At 43.5% G+C, this 19,150-nt stretch overlaps 1 protein-coding gene across 16 annotated transcripts in view; it reads right to left on the bottom strand.

Moving 5' to 3' along the window:
• PARD3 (par-3 family cell polarity regulator) overlaps positions 1-17,702 on the bottom strand; it is a 444,458-nt gene extending 426,756 nt beyond the window's left edge. For all 16 annotated transcript variants that reach the window (XR_012633185.1, XM_074899993.1, XM_074899998.1 and 13 more), the window contains exon 1: positions 17,268-17,702. Coding sequence is in view for 15 of the 16 variants with exons in the window: in XM_074899993.1 (XP_074756094.1) it covers positions 17,268-17,387 (120 nt within the window). In the remaining variant the exon portion in view is untranslated. The remainder of the gene's footprint in view (positions 1-17,267) is intronic.
• Between the last annotated feature and the right edge of the window lie 1,448 nt (positions 17,703-19,150).

The raw sequence follows: 19,150 nt of genomic DNA, 5'->3' as shown, positions 1-19,150 counted from the left end.
TTTGATATGGAAATATCAAATTCCAGACACGCAGCAGATTATTTTCTCCATTCACTCATACAGCATGAACTATAGGATGTTTGCAAAGGTTTTATGCTTTGCAGATGAGATACAGGGAAAAAATGCAAATAGGCTTTTTAAAACAGAAAAGAAGATAATGTATTTCAATGGCCAGCAGAGCTGTGATGACTCCTATTTATTTTTTTGTACACAGTCCAGCTGAATGTCAACAACCAAGCCCAGGCTCTATGCAAGTGTAATAAAAAGGAGGTACTGTAAAAAAATAGATTGAACGTTTTGCCCTGGACTGATAAAGCATCAAGCAAATAGTACAACTGTACAAAAGTGTGCTTGGTTTCTGAAAGCAGACAATCTAAACTTATTAGCTCTACAGCTACAATCAGCTAAGGAGGGGGTTGGGGGGCTGGAGGGAGGGAAAAGGGAAAAAAAAAAAAAGAGGGGAAAATAAGAACATTTCCCTTTCCATCTGGAAACATAAGATCAAAAAAGAAGTGTCCTTCAGTGTTTCTGATCCTCAGGATATGCTGCTTCCTCTTATGAAAGAAGTTCAGTTGACTCAGATCACAGTCATGTTTGAGCAACCTGTATATCAGTGAGCATACCTGATTTTAAAAGCTTTGTACTTCAGTGGAAAACATATAGTTGTATAATGCAGACAATTGCCTACTTAAATTTCAAACTAAATTATCTCCCCTCCTTCACATTGATCATTTGGGGTTTTTTTTCCTAGTATTGATTTCTATATCAAGTTTCCTTGGCAATAAGCCCAGCCAATACATTTTCTGTCTGTTGTTGCTGAAATGCTGACTACACATCCTCTTAACATCAGTAAAAGTGTTTACATGAAAAAAAGTTTCACTAGCTGTTAAAAAACAAGGTTATTTAAGGGTGCACAAATTCAATCTAAGTATATCCTGGGATAGAACAGACACAGAAATATCCTTTTAAATCATTCTCAGAACAATCTTCATTTGGAAACATATCCCACTTACATATCCCACTACAGAGCAAACAGAAGCAACATCTGAACTGGCAGAGTCCTACCATCACATATTCATTCATCACCATGCATTGCAGTTCAATTCAATTGCTTTCAATAAAACTCAACTTTTTGTTAAAAGTCCTGACTCAGTAGCATTTGCAGGATTCCCATGACAGTACTGCTGGTAGCTGAAAAATCTGTCCGTCTGCATCCTCCTCACATGGCGAGTTCAGGCGTATGAGAACAGTGCAGCACATAAGAGCATGACAGAGTCTGGACAGAAGGTACGCTGCTGTAATCATTCCTGCACACCAGCCAGCCTTTTTGTTTTGTTATTGTATGTCTTACGGAACAGCTCATGTAATCAGGATGCAAGATGAATAGGACAGTACAGGATTCCTTGATTACTTTTCTGGTATATGGAATAGCCTAAGTTTAAGACAGCAAAAAAGAAGCTCAAAGCCTAAAAGACAGCCACCAAAAAAAAACCAAAAAAAACCAAAAAAAAAAAAATATATATATGTGGCAGAGTAAAGGAAGACACATTTATACATTGTTTACAAGCGCTTGCAGACCTTCTCCTCCTTTACTGCAGGACACAGTAGATGAAGCAACAACCACAACTCAAGTACTACTTTCCCTATGATTTCTTTCCATAGCATCATTATGCAACTCAGTAATGTACAAGGAAACCTTCTAAACCAGAGCCTTCGATGTGCATATAGTATGTAGAAGGGAAGGGGACATTGTTGTGCAACAATCAATTGCAAGAATCAGAAACAACACCAGAAAAAAAAAAAAATACCAGAGGCTAGAAACTAGTAGAACAGAATTCATGTTGATGAAAAAGCCAAGAACAATGATGCCATTGAACAGGTCAGAAACAGCTGTTTCCAAAGGCAGCAAAGGAAGCGAAGCATCTTCACTGTTAACTTCAGGATGGTTAAATCTGAATACAAGCAGCTTTTATTTTCTCAGAGATCTTCTAATGAAGAAAGATGTCTAAAATCAGGCATATGCCACAACAAGAGAGAAACACAAAATAATGCATGTTAATCATATTTGCTACTAGGTTTCATTTGAAATGTCAGGCTATCCCATTTCAAGAAATTACTTCGCATTATATGTCCTCATGCCTAATAACAGCATGTTTGTTAAGCCATACAGAGTCACTTGAAAAGACAGAGAGGCAAAAGATGAACAATTGGTTATAATGTCATCTGAAATTATTTAGTAAATGCTTCCATTTGCATAGTCCACCAGCTGCATTTCTGCAAAATGCTGGAGATAACATGACAGCTGTTAAGAAAACCTGAAGGCTTCAACAAAAGAAGTAATAATAAATGGCAGCATTGCTGTAGCATGTTTTTCAAAAGATGAATAAATCACCGCTTACTAAACCTCAAACCAGTCATTTTAAAAAGGATGGTTTAGGGTAGAATTATAATTTGCAAAATCCCAATTTTCTGGGTTTAGCATTATTATTAATATGTACTATAGCAAGCACTTCTGTGTTTGGTCTCTCAAACCCTACTGCAGCTCTACATGTTTCCTTATCCCTAGTATAGAGATCCTGAATATGACATTATAATCATGAAAGCTTACATCTACAAGGGGAAAACATGCTTTCTTCAGCACTGCATGCAGAAGGGATTAAAAAGTTTTGGTAGATTGAGTTCCTTTTAAATCAGCATCAGTAGCACAGTAGTCTACAAGCAAAGTTGAGACCAAGGCAATTAACCCCATCAATCTAAAACTAATGCATAGGCATGAAGACAATTCTTTCTTACTAGAATCAGCCGAACACTATTAGAGCATTTACTGACTACCTCAGATTTTTTGCCCATTACTAACTTATTTACAACACTTCTATATCAGAAGAAAATTACAGCACTTTAAAGGGGAAAAAAAAAAAATTAATTCCACTAGCAGGGATCAATATTCTCCCTTCTCTAAGTTTCTCATATTTAAAGCAAATACATCACGACAGATCTCCTTCTGGCTTAGCTTTAAAAAGAATTTTAAAATCACTATTCATAAATCACTTTAGATAGCTATACTGAAGTCAAACATAAGGATGTCCTTTGCTTTCATTCTAAACTATGAACATGTAAACAAGTATGCAATACTGGAATCAACATCCTCACTACCAAGTACAGATTTCTATATAAAAGTTTAAACCACAGTATAAGTAAATTTAAAAAAAAAAAAATTACATAGGCAACAAAAATTAAGTAGCTTAACGTGACAGCCTCCACACTTTCCTAAGAGGAAGATACTTCCTTTTTAACAGCCAGTTACTACAAGATACTCCCCTTTCAACTTGGCAAAGTGCGGCATGTCGTTTCATACAGAGGCTGAGCTACAAGAGAGCAGAAGGATTAAATACAGCAGTATTTGCCACATCCTTACTAGAAGGGAAAGATAGTCTTGTGGTTAAGGAGTCAGCAGGTTGGCTCTTTTTCCAGCTCAGTGCTGAACTGCTTGTGCAGTCCTGGACCAGCCAGCGACCTCCTGTGCCTCCCTTCTCCACACACTCCCGTGGGGATAATTACATACTTTCCAAACTCATGCTACCACATTTGTTTGCAGATTTGGGTTCTGAAAGGAGAAAGTGTTGAAGTGCAGAAGGAAATTACCCAATTAAAAGGAGAAGGCTCTGAAGAGCCATCTCCTTGGTCCTAGTTTGGGTGCTGCATGCTGTTATAACTGATGAGTGTATTGCAGCTTTGCTGCAGCACAGACAACCAGTACAGCAAAGTACTTTCCTCTTCCCTAAGGTGACTCAAAGACACACAGAAAAACCACAGAAGGACTTCATGCAAGTACCCACTCACTGTAATTAACATCATGCTGTTGTGAAACACAGTTAATGAGGTCCTGGCAGAGAACGAGCCACGGGAATACATGATGCTGCTCCAAGGTGAGCGCTCCTATTCTCCATGATCTGTATTTGGAATAAATCTATGCAGCTTCCCAGTTAATGTGGGGGTTGTGTTGGGAGAGCAGTGATTAAAAAGAGCCTGTTCTGACTCTGTGTGCCTATTTCACACCAGAAAAAAGCAGGGCATTGATAGATACATTTCCCTTCTCAAGTCACAGCATCAGTGAAGCAAATCTAACCAGATATTTCCTGTATCTTCACCACAGGATTCAGCCCATACTTCTGAAAGGAACAAAAAGGCACTACAAACATTTTCTTAAATCCTAGCCACAGCATTTATAGCCTCCCCTATTCATTTCTACATATACCTCTTTTACGTCAGATTCCTGTGCACTTGAAAATCTGTTAAAATGGAGTAAGGAATAGTTGTCATAAAACAAGTACCCCTCAATTTTTTATAATACATTACTGAAGCCACATTAAACTTCTCTGAAGACACTCTGATTTCTGAGTTCCAGCTCACTTAGTGAATCTTTTAACTGTGTAGGGACAAAAAAGATTTGGTCTTTACTAACAACCTGTACGCATAATTTTCCTCCATGTTAAAGGCAATTGAAAGTAGTCCATTCTATAACGAAAGCAAGCTATAAAAAAACATTATCTACTGGAGAGGAGTACGCCAATTGTAGCCCAACTACGTTTCAAATCAGAGCCTCTGCTTACCTTACAGTAACAGAGCTGGTGCCTGTATGGCACACAGCAAGCACAACACAGCTGCAGTGAGTCTGGATACAGACTGTGGAAATTCAAGTCCACGGCAATGACCAGGGCAAAAGTGACACAAAGAGGAAAAGTCTCCAAGCTTTTAAACATTTGAATTTGAAGTGGATTTTATTAGCTAATTTCCAAAGGCTTCCCAAATGGACAGGTCCAATGCCAGTACACAGCTATAAAAATTACTTGAAAAGTGATATGAAGTGCTTGCTAAATAGTATCGTCACCATTAAAGTGACCTAAGTAGTAATAAAACACAGATCTAGTTTTAATTAGAAGTTCTATATTGAGCATAATATGCATTAAAATCCATGTTTTAAAAAAAAATGAAGTGGTAAATTTTATTAGTTCCACTTTTTCCTTCTGTGTATTTACTTCCCATTTATTTTAAAATCGCTCTGATATTCTCTTTCTCCCTTCTCCATTTATCAACATTCCCAATGAGCAGAGCTGACTGAAGCTAAAAGCCTTGTCCTGCTGCTGGCATATCACCAACAGATGTCAGGACCACTTAATTGCAAGGCTGCAATCTGCTCTCTGAAGGAGGCTGGCAGCAGGTGTGACAATCTGGTCTGCAGAACAAACTATATATAAGGATGCAAGACGTGGGAGAGAGGACTCCACAATTTTGCTTTTACGTATCATGTTGGATTTGTAGGCCTATTTATTCAGGGGGAGGGAGGGAGAAGGGAGATATAAAGTTAAAACAGGTAAATCCTGGCATCTTTGAGCTCAGTGTTTGATTTTACAGCTCCTCACACACTGCAAAGTAGGCAGGTGAGCAGCACTGGGCTGACTCCTAATTGCTGCTGAAGCTGAGAAAGGCACAGTTTGCAACTGCAATGAACAGACCATCATATTTATTGCATCTAGGCAGAGTTTAAAAATCTGAAGCTATGTAGTCTTCACCAAAGGCCAGCTTTCTGAGCAGCGCATCAGGTGAAAGGCAGGCTACAGAGGGCTGTTTATTATAAACTGACAGATATCTACTTGCTATCTCAGCTGGTAGCTTACACTGAAGACTAACACAAAACACAAAATGAATTATTACACTACACACTTGAGTTCAGAAAGGAACACCACACTTTTTCCAAAAAGCGATAGGAAAATTCTGGATAAAAACCAGCATGTTTCTAAAATATAAATTAATTACAGAAAAACTTTTTTTTTTTTTTAATTCCAGTATCCCACACAACTTCACTCTCCAAAAGCGATCAAGAAAAAAAATGTACTCATTGTGTCTTAAAATGGATCTCTATTCAAAATGTCTTTGGCATCCACCAACCTTTGGAAACAAAGCCTTTCAGAAGGCAACAACACTGAATCAGAAGCAACTTGAAGGCAGCTAGAGGTAGAGTAGTCTTCACACACTGCGTAATCACAGACATAATATATGGTCTAATAAAGGGAAACACAGACAACCCATAAGACAGGACATACATTTTACAAAATTAGCTATTATGATTTACAGATTCAAAATAATTTAATAACTTTCACATAAAACAAAGAAAAAAACACCTCTTTTAATTTTGTTCTGCTATAAGATCAAGCAAGTGCTGAATTATGAAATGGAATAATTTAGAACCAAATAGACCATTTCCTACAAATTGGACTCAAGTACAATAGATGGCTATGGTAAATACTGAACTACTTTTTTAAAACAAAAGTGGAGAGTAGCATCCATGAGTAAGCAACTACAGGCCCACCTTGAGAGCATTTTTAGAAAGGGGACTCCCACATGAGTCTATCTGATCACCCCATATGGCCCACAGAAAGACATCAAGACCACTGCCCAAACCTTTCCTTAACCCTTTAGCTCAGCACTTCTCCCACAAGTCACTGGCTGCCAGAAAAATACCACCAGGGAAAGCAATCTGAAATACATGATTGTCAAAAATATTTTGGACATAGACTTATGATACAGTTCCCTTCAGCAGCTTGTTTAGACTTCTCCAGATGTAAAAGGTAAACAGCACTAGATCCAAGCTAATTACTTCATATGCACATATCAAAAGAATATTTAACTCAGCACAAATTAGCTCTTCGTACAAGCTAGCTCCCCTTCTCTGCTGCTTTCATTCCCCAGTGAGGGAATTCCACCAGCAAAGGAAACTTCTTACCTCCAGATACAGGGTGAGGACCAGGAGCCTTTTCAGCTAAATATTTTATAAACTCCAAAAGATACAATACTGGATACTCATTATCTGTGGCTTGCAATTTATCAGGGGGCTTCAAGCTAACAACAGATATTTTGTGGCAACACCAAAGCAACAAAAGGGTCATCAGGCATTTACCTCAAACAACTATACTACTAAAGGGAAGATTTATAAGACACTGATTACAATAACATTTCACATATAAGAACATCTGGGTTTAGTTTACCAAAGCATTATGTTCTTGAGTGACTGCTAGGCACAGGGTGAGACTACTCCATTGCCTAATATAACCGCAAGTTAAATACACTGTTTTAAAAAACAGAGCATAACATTTTGTTTTTAGACCAGGTTAGCTAAGTCTAGAAAATACAGGTTTTCTCTTTAAACAAGTGGCAGCACTTAAACATACAAATATTTTGCATACATACAGTTAGAGACATTTAAAACCACATTCACTGGCTGTTTTACAACACAGAGCCTACGCTAACAGACAACTCCAAATTTAAAAGCTCTACTTACTTTACCCAGTCCACTTTTTCTTGTAATTTCTTAGTTCAGACTTCAAATTTTCCAGAATATTACAGACCACATCTATTTGTACTATTTTTCATTTGAAGAAAAATTAGAAAAAGCAATAAAAGCTGCTGTTAAGAAAACTCAGTGAGAAAACAGCAAACCTATCTTCTCAAATTAGTATTCTCAATGCCAGAAAAAAAAAAAAGTCAATACAGGATTTAGAAAAGACACTCCGAACTTGCACCATGCCCAGAAGACAGGACTCTCAGTTTTAGCAAGAATGGAGGAATTTCTCGTGCTGGGACTTTTCCTTTCTCCAATCCCCAGCTGTCTTAGACTTACAGTGGGGCAACAGAAGTAGCATCTTCATCAGCATTAAACAATTAACTTGTGACACACCCTCACCTTGATCCAAACCCCGAAGTGCCACTTGAGCACCAAGCCCCCTCACGCACACCTCGCAGGAGCCCTGTAGAAGTGGGAAGCTCAGCCTGGGAGAACCACGTCCATGGCCAAGCTGGGCTTCTCTCATCTTCCTCAGAAAGCAGCAATATGAGTCCTCTTACCCAGCCCTCATCCCTCGATAATAAAAGGCAGAAACATCTAGCAGAACAAGTGAGATATGGAGATGACTACCCTCCAACTGGCTAAATTGTTAAAATTGCACAATATTTTTTAACTTTCAGCAAAGCCTAATGCTTCAGGCTAGCAGTCTTTCAGCAGCCTGGTACTGCCAAAAGATGGAGACATTTCAAGGGGGGTAAAATCATCTTCACAGGCTGTACACAGCACTGAGGCAAGAGGCTCATTCACCAGGGACGGCTGGCCACCACAGCCTCGCCACCACAGCCCGGCTGCCTAAATTCTTCTTCTTTTGGTAGTTGGTAGCTGGCCGCTTTCCCAGCACTCACAGCTGCAGGCGAACAGTCTTCACAGGAAGGCAGAGGGGAAAAAACTGACAGCACAAACAAATGCACACTTAAAAAAATGCAAATAACATTTGGTACAACAGGTTCGTGAAGAGACCAAATTAAATCAAGCCTTGTTATTCCACTTAGCGGTTTATTAAAGAAGCTAAAGGTTCTGAAGCTTCGAATTTATTCTTAAAAAAAAAAAAAACAAAAAAAAAAACAAACCTGTCATTTACGTTGTTATAGCAATAAAACTTTCAGGCTACCTGGTCTCATAGACACTTCAGCATCCCTAGAAGTAACTTTTCCATATTTCATTAACTTCTGCTTCAGCTCCTTCCTGTTCAGAAGCATTCCGAGAACTTGGAACAAAGTCATTCTTCTCATTACATGCACAAAGAGGTGTATCTCTGCAAGTTTCTCACAAGTAGGATATTGCTTCTGACATTTAATAGAGAAGAAAAAAAAACATTATGTGGCCTTTGCCTAGGGGGAAGATAGAGTAACTCAACTTTGAAAGCACATGCAAAAAAGATGGGGTAAGGTGAAACTACTTTTTCACTTCGTAAGTGTGACTACATTTCTTCAAACAAATGAAAACACCTAAGTGGCTGCACAGGCAAACATACAGGCACTCCCAAAAGGCCTATCTCCATTTAAAACATTTTATACCCATGTAACTTTTTTTTTCTCCTATTAGTAATACAACATGAATACCAGAAACATTTTAAATTGCCATTCTAAGTCTGTAAAGACATGCATACCCGGAACAAAAATCCTATAAATGTGGCCACTTAAAAAGAAAACTGCTAATGATGTACCAGCTCGCTCCTCCTGCAAATGATTCAAAATCTCGCTGCATCAGCAACAGGCTGAGCATGAGAGAATGTGGAAAGTATGGCCAAAAATGTGACATCGCTTTTCCAAAATAGTGTCTATTTTCCCCACCAAATCAGAGATTCATTATTTTCACTAAGCTTATTGCCCAAAAAGGGAAGCTTCCTATAATAAATTCCACAGGTTTCTTTTAAAAAGAAAGCCTTTTGGGTGACATCTGTTGTGTCACCGAGGTCAATTTTTCATCTTCTTCCTAAATTGACCACTTACCTCCAGGGCAGCAAGTTAAACAGTTTCTTCCCATCTCCAGCTCTTTATATTTGCCAGTACTTAATTTACTCTGTTACAGTCTTGCTTCCATGCAAACTCCTGTTTCCCTCTCATGTCAAAGAAAAGACACCAGGAGTTGTATCCATCTATCATTACCCCAAAAGCATTTCCTTTCACCAGTTTCCAAGGACATCCCATCCTATTTTTCATCCCCTGCAGAAGACCACCCTTCTCCTCACAATCAATTCCCTTCTGCCAGCCCTGTCTCTGTTACCATAAAAGTCCTGAGGAGCTGGAGACACAACGACCGAAGAGATGACACCAGCCAACTGCTCCAGCACCAGAGCACAGTGCCTGGCAGGAACACAGTAGCACCAGGGCCCAGTTTCATGGGATATTCATCTCTGCTCCTGGGCAGCAAGAGTCACACCCCCTCGCACAGAAATACTCTTGGTCTTTATTACTCTTCCCCTCCACTGGAGACCCTGGCCATGAGACACAGGGTGGGGGATCTAGTCCAGGAGTTTCTAGTAGGGATCCATTTCTCCTTTTGTTTGGGACTAAATAGGTTATTAATGTGTATCACTTTACAATAAGAAACTGAAGTAAGAAATAAGGTACTGCCATGTACCTGTTACCTGGTTAAAAAAGAACAACAAATACTGCAAAAAACAGTTATTAAAATTATTTCCACTTTAACAAATACCTGGAACCAATTTGAGAAAATAATTAAGGTTACCAGTAAGAAAAAATCTGACATTGCTAAAGTACTGCAACAAGTAAAATTAATGTGATTATCTAAAAAACAAAAAGGCTCTAATGCTCACTGTTAATTTAAATTTATTTTTTCCTCAATTTAGAATTTAACTCATTTATCTTTCACTAGTAATATCAATCATTTTGAAAAGTATTATTGTGTATGTCTGTGCTGCTGTACGCTTTTTTTTTGTTCATTTTTATAAACAGCACCAGCAGATTATGTAACTTAGCTCAAAGGCAGTTTAGCTCTTTGGTGTTTTTTTAACTATCTTCCAGAACCAGGCTTGCTGAGCATTACAGTAAAATGACCTCAAAGAAACAAGGAAAACACACAATGTATATTAAACAGGAGGAAGAAAAAAAATAAAGCACAGATGCCCTTAAGTATCATGCAGAATTTTTTAATACTTTTTGCTCCACTTTTTATTTTCTTACTGCTCACAAAATATTTCTGAGTGAGAACATCTGTGCTATACTCTGGATTGATGTTAGAAGAATTCCACTTTATTTTCAATATACATAAGCATTGGTTCAGCATTGTTGCATGTTTTATCCATTCAATTTATATTTGGATGAAAAGGTTTGTTTTCCTTTGAAGAACCAGGAAATTGTTTTAAAGCTACATGAACCGTATTCTGTATAACTAACATCACCAGTGTTTCTCCCCCATTTACTCCATCTTATTTTACTGGATTAAATGTGCTACGACCAGGAGATATCATAGTCTGGTACGACTAAGAAAGTGTTACTTCCAGTGGTGTTTTTATAACAGAACTAAAACATCTGTGACTCTTATAACCAAAGTTAAAGTGTAAAAAGCTATGAGAATCAGATGGTTTTCCACTGGTGGAAGGCTATGGCCCAGAAGAAGAAAGGCTGGCAGCTCCCTAAACCCCAAATTGCCTCCAGGAACCATCCTCTGAACACGCTGAGCGCTTTCACAGGCTCCTCCACAGTTGTCCCCTCAGAGCTACAGGAATTGCTCACACCAGCCAAACGGTGCGTTTGCTCAAAGGAAAACCACTCTCAAGCCACCCTCCCACAAACACACACTTCACTTCGATCACCATTAAGTAACGCTGAAATACTGAGAAACCACATAATGCCAAACTGAAAGCAATGATGTGTCCCATCCAGCTAAAGGTAGGTACTGCTCACATCCGCCAACCACGGTAGTACCACACATACCCGTTACTGAAAACGCCTTCAAAGTTGAAGGGCTTTCATGCTATCCGCTTTTTACGCCCCTCTTCATAAGCACCACAAAATTTAGTCGTCTTCTTTACTAGCCTTGAATAATCCCAAAAGCATTTACCCTGCCTGCTGAAACAACAAGGGTACAACCCCAGCGTGGCTCTCGGGCCTCCCAAAGACAAGGCTCCTGCCTCATACCACAGATGGCTGAACACAGGCAAGACCTGGCGGGGAGAGACTGCGACAAAGACCTGCCTGGGGTACGGCAGGGCCCGTGCAGCTTCCCACCTCCCGAGTCACAGGTCCCCTTGGGCACAGTACCCCTGTACAGCAAAAGTCCCCATGCTCCACAGCCGCTTCCACACTCGAACCAAAGGTTCATTCCTACCTTCACTCTGAAACTTCTCATGCAGTGCGTGAGTCACCTGTGTTCACAGATAAGGACAATGACAGAAAAACATTCATTTGGCTGAAAACACAGGGAGTTAGAGACAAGAGGTTAAAAGAAAGTTTTCTGTAATAAGCGAATTAAATCACTATATACAAGACAGAGCCTTGCATTTCCAGCACCAACTGCCAAACCTGCAAGATCACACAACAGCTTTCTAAACATGAAGCAATCATGACCTATTTCAGTACTCTTATTCTTTAAATTAGCAGCTCTCCACTGCTTTCACCAAGCTGCAGCAGAGTGACGTTACCCATCAGCTGTGTTTCACGGCCGCTGTTGGGAGCCCAACATCAGCAAAGAGGTCAAGAATCAGCTTGAGAAAATTGCCAGCAGGCCCAGGGAATCTGGGCTCCCCTGGTTGACCTCAGGTAAATCATTGAAATACTGCCCAGCCAATACTAAATGTGTAGCCCAGAGACTTCATCCGGGTTGCATCAGCTAGAAGTAAACCAACAGTCAACTGAGCAGCAGGGGTAAGAGGAATTTTGGGGGCTTTTGGTTCCTTTTTGGGGTGGAGAGGGTACCTGCACATTCTGAAAACAGTCTTTAAGACTTCTTTCTACTTCAAACAAGCTCAAGATTTACACAGATATCAAAACGAAATCTAATTCTAAAAAAGAAATTTTAATCTTTTTAATGCTAAATTTAGCCACCCCCACCCTTGAGGGTTTTCATTACAATTCTAAAGGGGTCTCTGCATGGACACTGTGGAGAACTCAGGTAAGCCTGTGCCCAAAACCCAGCCACCAGGCTCAAGAGGAGAATGTGCTGAGACCAATACAAAACCCAAGTAAAACTGGCAGTTTCAGACCAACCCACCTCTATATATTAGGACTTATAAACAGTACCCCAGTGACACACTCACAAGCAACTGTGAAACCGCTCTGCAGAATGTAAAAAGCATCAAAGTCGCCATTGCGCACCTGGAAGACAACTGGCTGCCTGGGAGCTGACTTCTAAGCAAATAATCTGAGAAGTCCTAGTTAGCTGACACTAGGGAAAAAATCAAAAACAGAAAAAAAGAAGGAAGCTTCACGCATCCACTGACTACAACCTTCCCCTCTCACACTTCCCTGCTGATGAATGTCAGACCTACCAAAGAGGTGGAGCTTTAACTTCTGGGTGGCCCAAGCTTCCTATGTACAAATTAAGTGAGAATATGGTCATTTGACACCTGTTACCTTTGCTTACACAGCCAACTTCCCTGGAGTTCTGGTCTCTTATCAGCAACTGCCTTCGAATGCTATCAAAGAGCAGATTACAATTTCTTTTCACAAATATTAACATACCACAGTTTTTAAGTTAACAATTCAAGTGTTGTTCCATACAACATCACAAATGCCTAAAAACTTCATCTCCCACAGCATTTGGTGAGGAGGGGAAAGGTGTCTCAGAAGAGTCCTCCTAAAATCTTTCTGATTCAGCTGGAAAACTGTGAATTTAGTTATTTTAACTAGAAAATCAGGGTTATATACAAGGTCTAGGAACATCACTACAAGTTCATGATACACAGGACATCTGACTAGACTGTCATAGAGACCGAACGATCCTTGTAGGAACTGAACAACTGCTGTAAATCTATGATTTCCTATTCTTGTATATTGTGCTTGTGCGATATATCACCCAAAGACAATATAGCAATGCTATTTTTTTAAAAAAAAAAGTTATACCTACCCATTACCTATGCAAGCTTATTTATATTTGCAAGAAAAAGAAGATAAAATGTGAAATACTTACAATATCCCAAAAAAGCCAAAGCACACAAAGATTATGGTGACAGTCAAAAATCACCAAAAAATGTCAGAAACATCTCTGGTTACAACTAGATCAAACCAAAGGTACAGGATGCGCAGTTACTTCTTTTTGCTAAAATGATACTTGATACATTATTTTTATAATAATTTTCCACACTTTTAACACTAGGTTATAGTCAACCATTTGATAAACACATTTCATCTCAGCTGCCTGTCTGTCTGCTCCCTTTTAGGGCAGCCCATCTTCTCTTGCCCACTAATGTTAAACCAGTCAGGTGTGGCTGAGTTCCCCTCCTCAAAATCATTCTTACCTTCTTGCCAGCATTTTTTTATGATTAAATTAATTGCTAGGAAGCCATAAACAGAACTACATCAACACAAAACTTGCACAGCCCCTGATCAGCAGGGTTTGGAAAACGCACCCACCATTTCTCAGGCCAGTTGCCCCCTGCCTAAACTGTATTCGCTTAACACTCAGAAATTGTGCCAGAGGCTGCATCAGTCCATGCACACAGAGTATCATTAGTGTGCCACCACGCAAACACGTTTTCAGCAAGCGCGATCAATTTTTGCTGACTCCAGTTGGCCTGGACAAGGTGGACTTTTCAAATATCTCTTATCATTTGCTTGTTCATTCCCTACAAACAACTTGCAGAAAACAAGATCAAGCTTCAGACACAAAGCTCCTTTTGAAATAAAAGCAAAGGAACAGAAATATTTCCAACCTTAAAGCACAGCCTGTCATATTAATAACTTGTTCCACACCTAAAGATTTAGTATTGACAGCAGTGTTAATCCATAATGAATTTTTTGAGATTTATGAATCCTAAGCAAAGACAATTGCATCCAGAAGTAACTGCAGTCACTAGGTATGTTATCTATATGCTTTTTAAGTCTTAAAATCTTACAGAGAGAACCTTACTATTATGTGGATTATTATCCTTCCGTAAGTATTTTTTTCCATTCTTGACATGTCTCTTCAACCTAACTAACACCAAGCCAGAAAACCGAGGTCAAATTTTTAAGTTACTCGCTCCTGGCACTCTGCAAGCATGATGCCAGGCTGCCTCAGCATGATTGCACAGGTATGTCAGAAGTGCTCGCCGTGCAGATCACTTATTGCTAATCACAACCTGGAAACCATGACAAAGCGGGAGGTAATCTGGGAAGGGCTGACAACTCCATTCTCAGAGGCTTTGAGTAGTTCTGAAGAAACTGCTGCACACAGCAGACACACACACATTTTTGCAGGATGAGAAATGCTGGTTTCCCCGTAAGTATGAAAACCATAAACTTAATTCAAATATTTTGAGTAATCTTCCACCAGATATGCTTTTTTCCATAACAGCACAGTGGTGGTGAAGTAGATTTCAGTGTCAGCTTGGTACCAGCTGCCAAATCGTACGTTCATATGTGCACACATATTTTCATCCTCTCAGTTAGGAATTACTTTGTCCCCTCTCGTCTCTTTCTGAAGTGAAGATTTGCTCATCTGCTACACTAGCATATAAAGAAACCACCTAACTGCTATAAAAAGGCAGTCATCTATGCAGTTCTGCCATTGAAACCATAAAATTACTATGTTACTCTACAGCAAGCACAGCAAACAGCTCTATCCATTTACTTAGAAGACACTGAGGATCCACCTCCTTGCTACCTAAACATCACCACAGAAAATCTTCAGCAAATTTAAGTTAAAAGGTTTAACAGTGACTGTATAAAACAGAGAAAGCCCATAGACTCTGCTACTGAGTTTTCAACCACAGTATTTCCATATAACAGAAACAATCTCAGTAATTACGGCTACCTCAGGTCCACACCAGTGGCATATAGCATAACCACCAAATAAATACTAATAAATAAAACCACCATGTCATTTTAAACCTGGGATTGAGAGCTTTGGGGACTAGGGACGAGTCTGGCTGCACCTCTGCAAACTTTTTAGTAAATACAATGGCATACTCAAAGAAGAGTTATATTTTTTTTTTCCATGTTTCTACAGGTGGGCCACTTCTTTCCTGAACAAACCCATACCATTTGCAATCATGTAACCTTTTCCTTGTGACTGGCATGTGTTTCTCCTGTGCTCACTACTGCAGTCACTTCCAAGCTTAACATACTGCAGAACGTAATTGCCATCCCTTCATGCAATTTAACGGTTGGAAACCAGGACGCAAGTCCAGTGCCACATGAGTTACAGAGGCCACAGTTCTGAAGTACAACACATCAAAATAAATAATTTCATTAATGTTGCAACACTGATGAACAAATTCTGCAAGAACTTTTCACCTGAATGGCCCGATGAGACATTCAGTGCTCCCCCAAGGGACACACTTTACTGTTCACCGGTTTACCTTAACCAGAATTGTCCTTTTGGCCACTGTCTCTTATGTGCAGGTAGACTGGCATGTGCACTAACTGCCATGTATAAATAACAGCTGGTGTGCAGCCACAGCCATATCCTAGTGAATCATTTTACTGTTTCTCCAGCCAGAATCACAACTGCGTTACAAGAAGAATAATACAAAGTACGTTTGTCCTCTCCAAAACCATGTTCTTCAGGAATCCTGCAGGGAAGCGATGGGAACTTAGTTGCTTTTCTCCTCCCAGCCACTTGAATTCTCTCCAAGAAAACTGATCTTAAAAATTTTCTTGGGAATCGCATCAAACCAATCAATATACTTTCACAGTATTCCTTCCGCTGCAGGTTTCAGAGAGTGTGGAAGTCAGCATTTTGCCAAAGCAAAACTTCCAGGTTCAGAAGGGTAAAGCGTGTCTAAAGGGCTTAAGGGGAAAAAGCACACTCAACTGCTTGGACGGATCAGGTAGAGCAAAGGAGAAAGGCACTGCTCAAGTTCTCAGCCAGCAGTGGTCATAGTGCCCCAACAAACCACTCGATTAAAAAGAAGTTTGCAGCAACAAGAAGAAAGTAGAGAGAAAAAGAAAAGGGGGGGGGGGGGAAGGAAAGAAAAGAAACAAAGCCCAACAAGTCGCCTAGGCAGGGAGGGAAAGCCAAGTGTGCAACTGCCTGCACACCCACAGCCCGGGATTTCAACATGGGGCTGAGGGGGGCCGGCGCAGGCGGCACTGGGGATCAGCCCCGCCGCGGGCCGCGCCGGCGCTCCCCGCACCCCGGGGCGCCGCGGATGCCTCTCGCACAGGCGGAGCCCTCCCCCGCCAGCCCCCCGGGAGCGGGGCGGGCGCGGAGGCTGCGCGGGCGGCCGCACCGCTGCGGGCCCCCCCCCCGGCCCCCGGTCCGCCGCGGGAGGGGGGTGCGGCCCGCGGGGCGCCGCCGGACCCCCTGCGGCGGGCTCCCCCTCCCGCCGCCCTCCCCGCCGGGCCTGGAGGGCCGGGAAGCCTGGGGCTGGATTTCCAGCCCTTCGCGGCGACTCCCGCCCGGCCCCCACCGCCTCGGCCCCGCCGCCCGCCCCGGGTCAGACCGGGACGGCCGGCCCCCGCGCCGACACCCCCGGGGGCCGCCACCTCGCCGCCTGGCACCGGCGAACAAAGGGCCGAGGCCCGGCCGGGCGCCCGCGGGGAGCCGCGCGGGGGCCGCGGAGGGGCCGCCCCGCCACCCCCCGGCTCCCCTCAGCGGCGCCGGGCACAGGCTCCCCGCGGGGCTCCGCCGCCGGCCGCCCCCGGCCCCGCGCCCGCCGCCCCGGCGGGGCAGCCCGGACTTTCCCCTTCCCTTCCTTCCCTCCCTCCCCACTCCGGGAAGCGCCATATTGATCGCGGGCGCCGCTCCCCGCGCCCCTCACCTTGGCGATCGCCTTCTTGTACCGGGTCACCGCTTGCTGGATCAGGCTGAAAACTTTCATGTTCCCGTCCCCGCAGGGCACGACCACCCGCGTCCTCCCGAAGCACACGGTGACTTTCATCCTGCGCGGCCGGGGGGCTCCCGCGTCCCTCCAGTCCCGCGCAGCCTTCCTCCCCTTCCTCCTCCTCCTCCTCCTCTCCGCCCTCCGCCACGGCCGCCCCCCGGCGGGGCGCGGCGCTCAGCCCCCGGCCGCCGCCGCTGCGGGCGCCCTGCCTGCGCGGCCGGCCCGGGGAGGCGAGGCGAGGCGAGGGGAGGGGATGGCAGCGCAGGACAGGGGGGCCGGTGCTGCCTTCCCAAGGGAGCGCGGCCGAGCGGCGAGAGCCGGCGGCCGCTCACATGCCGCGGCACTGCCCGTTGCCTGCGGCCACCTGCTCGGCGCCTGCCCCGGCGCGCAGCGGCGGCGGGCGGGGCGCTCTGGGGGCGTGGGGCGGTGCGGCGGGGCGGGGGCAGCCGGCCGGCTCCGCGGGACGCCGGGCAGCGTCGGCCGGGGGGCAGCGGGCCCGGCGGCCCGGGCTCAGCACCCGGCGGCAGCGCGACCCGCCCGGCGCTTGAGCCGAGCGGGGCGGGGGGAAGTGGGGTGCGGGGGTGCCGGGCCCGGGCCCCCGCGGGTGCGGCGGCCTCCGCCTCCCTCTGCCCTGCGGGGGTCCGTGGCCGCGGACTCGGCGCCGCACCGGCAGAAGGAGCCCCGGGAAGCCCTCGGTCCTCGCCCCGCGTTGGTGCGCTCGGGGGACGGACGGGCGCCGCTTGCGCGGCTCCTCCCGGGGCGCTGCCTGCGGCCGCTCTTCCCCAGGGACGCGAGCACACGGGGAAAGCGAGACCTGGAACCGGCGGGGACGTGCGCGGCTGGAAACGGCAGCTTTCGGGTGTCCCTGCTGGTCTTTGGGGAGGGCCACCCTACGCAGCCGAAATCCGGTGGTCTTCGTGGTCCTCTGGGTGTCTGCTAAGGCAACAGAACCAACACGGAGCGAAAAGGGTGCATCATCAGTAACGTCAGCATCAACGGAACCGCTGAGCAATTTCCTACTCAAAGATACTACTCACGTTTTTTCATGGATTTCACTGAGGACAATGGAGTCGCACGGTTCACTGGGCATTCGGTATGGCCTGACAACATGTTTCTTTAGGGTAGAAATCGTGAAACAAGTCAAATTAACTGCAGAGTGCAGGCAGACTTTGGAGAACAGGAAGGCAGGGGAAAGAGAGCGCTTTTTTTTTTCCCCCCTGAACTCATACACGGTACTAAAGACATGAAGTTCAAGTAAGCTTTGTAGCACATCAACATCCTTCTGCTCCTACACAGGGCTCCTCAGCACGTCTCCTCTGGTGCTCCCTGCCCGGCAGCCGTCTCAGCTGGCAGTCCACTCTTGTTCCCATAGCAATAGCATTAGTAACATTAAGAACTTCAAACCTGATAGGAACAGCAAAGCTATCTGCGGTTTAGTAGGTACGCAGTTACGGAGCAGAATTAACATTCTTAAAACATCAAAGGTGAAATTGTTGCCCGATTAAGTCAAGGGTGAGAACGGCATCCCTAACCCTTTGTATCCTAGTTAGCAGTTTCCAGTGAAGAAAATGGAGGAGGCAGTTTGTATTAGTTTTGTCCTATGTGTATCTGGTCCAATTTAATTGAAATCCGTAGAACTTTTTCTACTAATTGCAGTTTTGGAAAGCTTTGGGATGCTTGCAAGATCAAACAGTCCATCTGGTGACCTACAGATAATTCTAAGCTTAGGTGTTAATTTTATTACCCACCTGAGTTATCCAAACTAATAATATAGATGATGATCTGAATTCTATATGAGAAACAGTACATCTGTCTGTTAA

The sequence above is a fragment of the Athene noctua genome, chromosome 2 (genome assembly GCF_965140245.1).
Source record: "Athene noctua chromosome 2, bAthNoc1.hap1.1, whole genome shotgun sequence".
In the NCBI taxonomy this organism is placed as follows: Eukaryota; Metazoa; Chordata; class Aves; order Strigiformes; family Strigidae; genus Athene; species Athene noctua.
The sequence above is the reverse complement of the archived record's forward strand: the minus strand, read 5'-3'. Positions and strand labels throughout refer to the sequence as shown.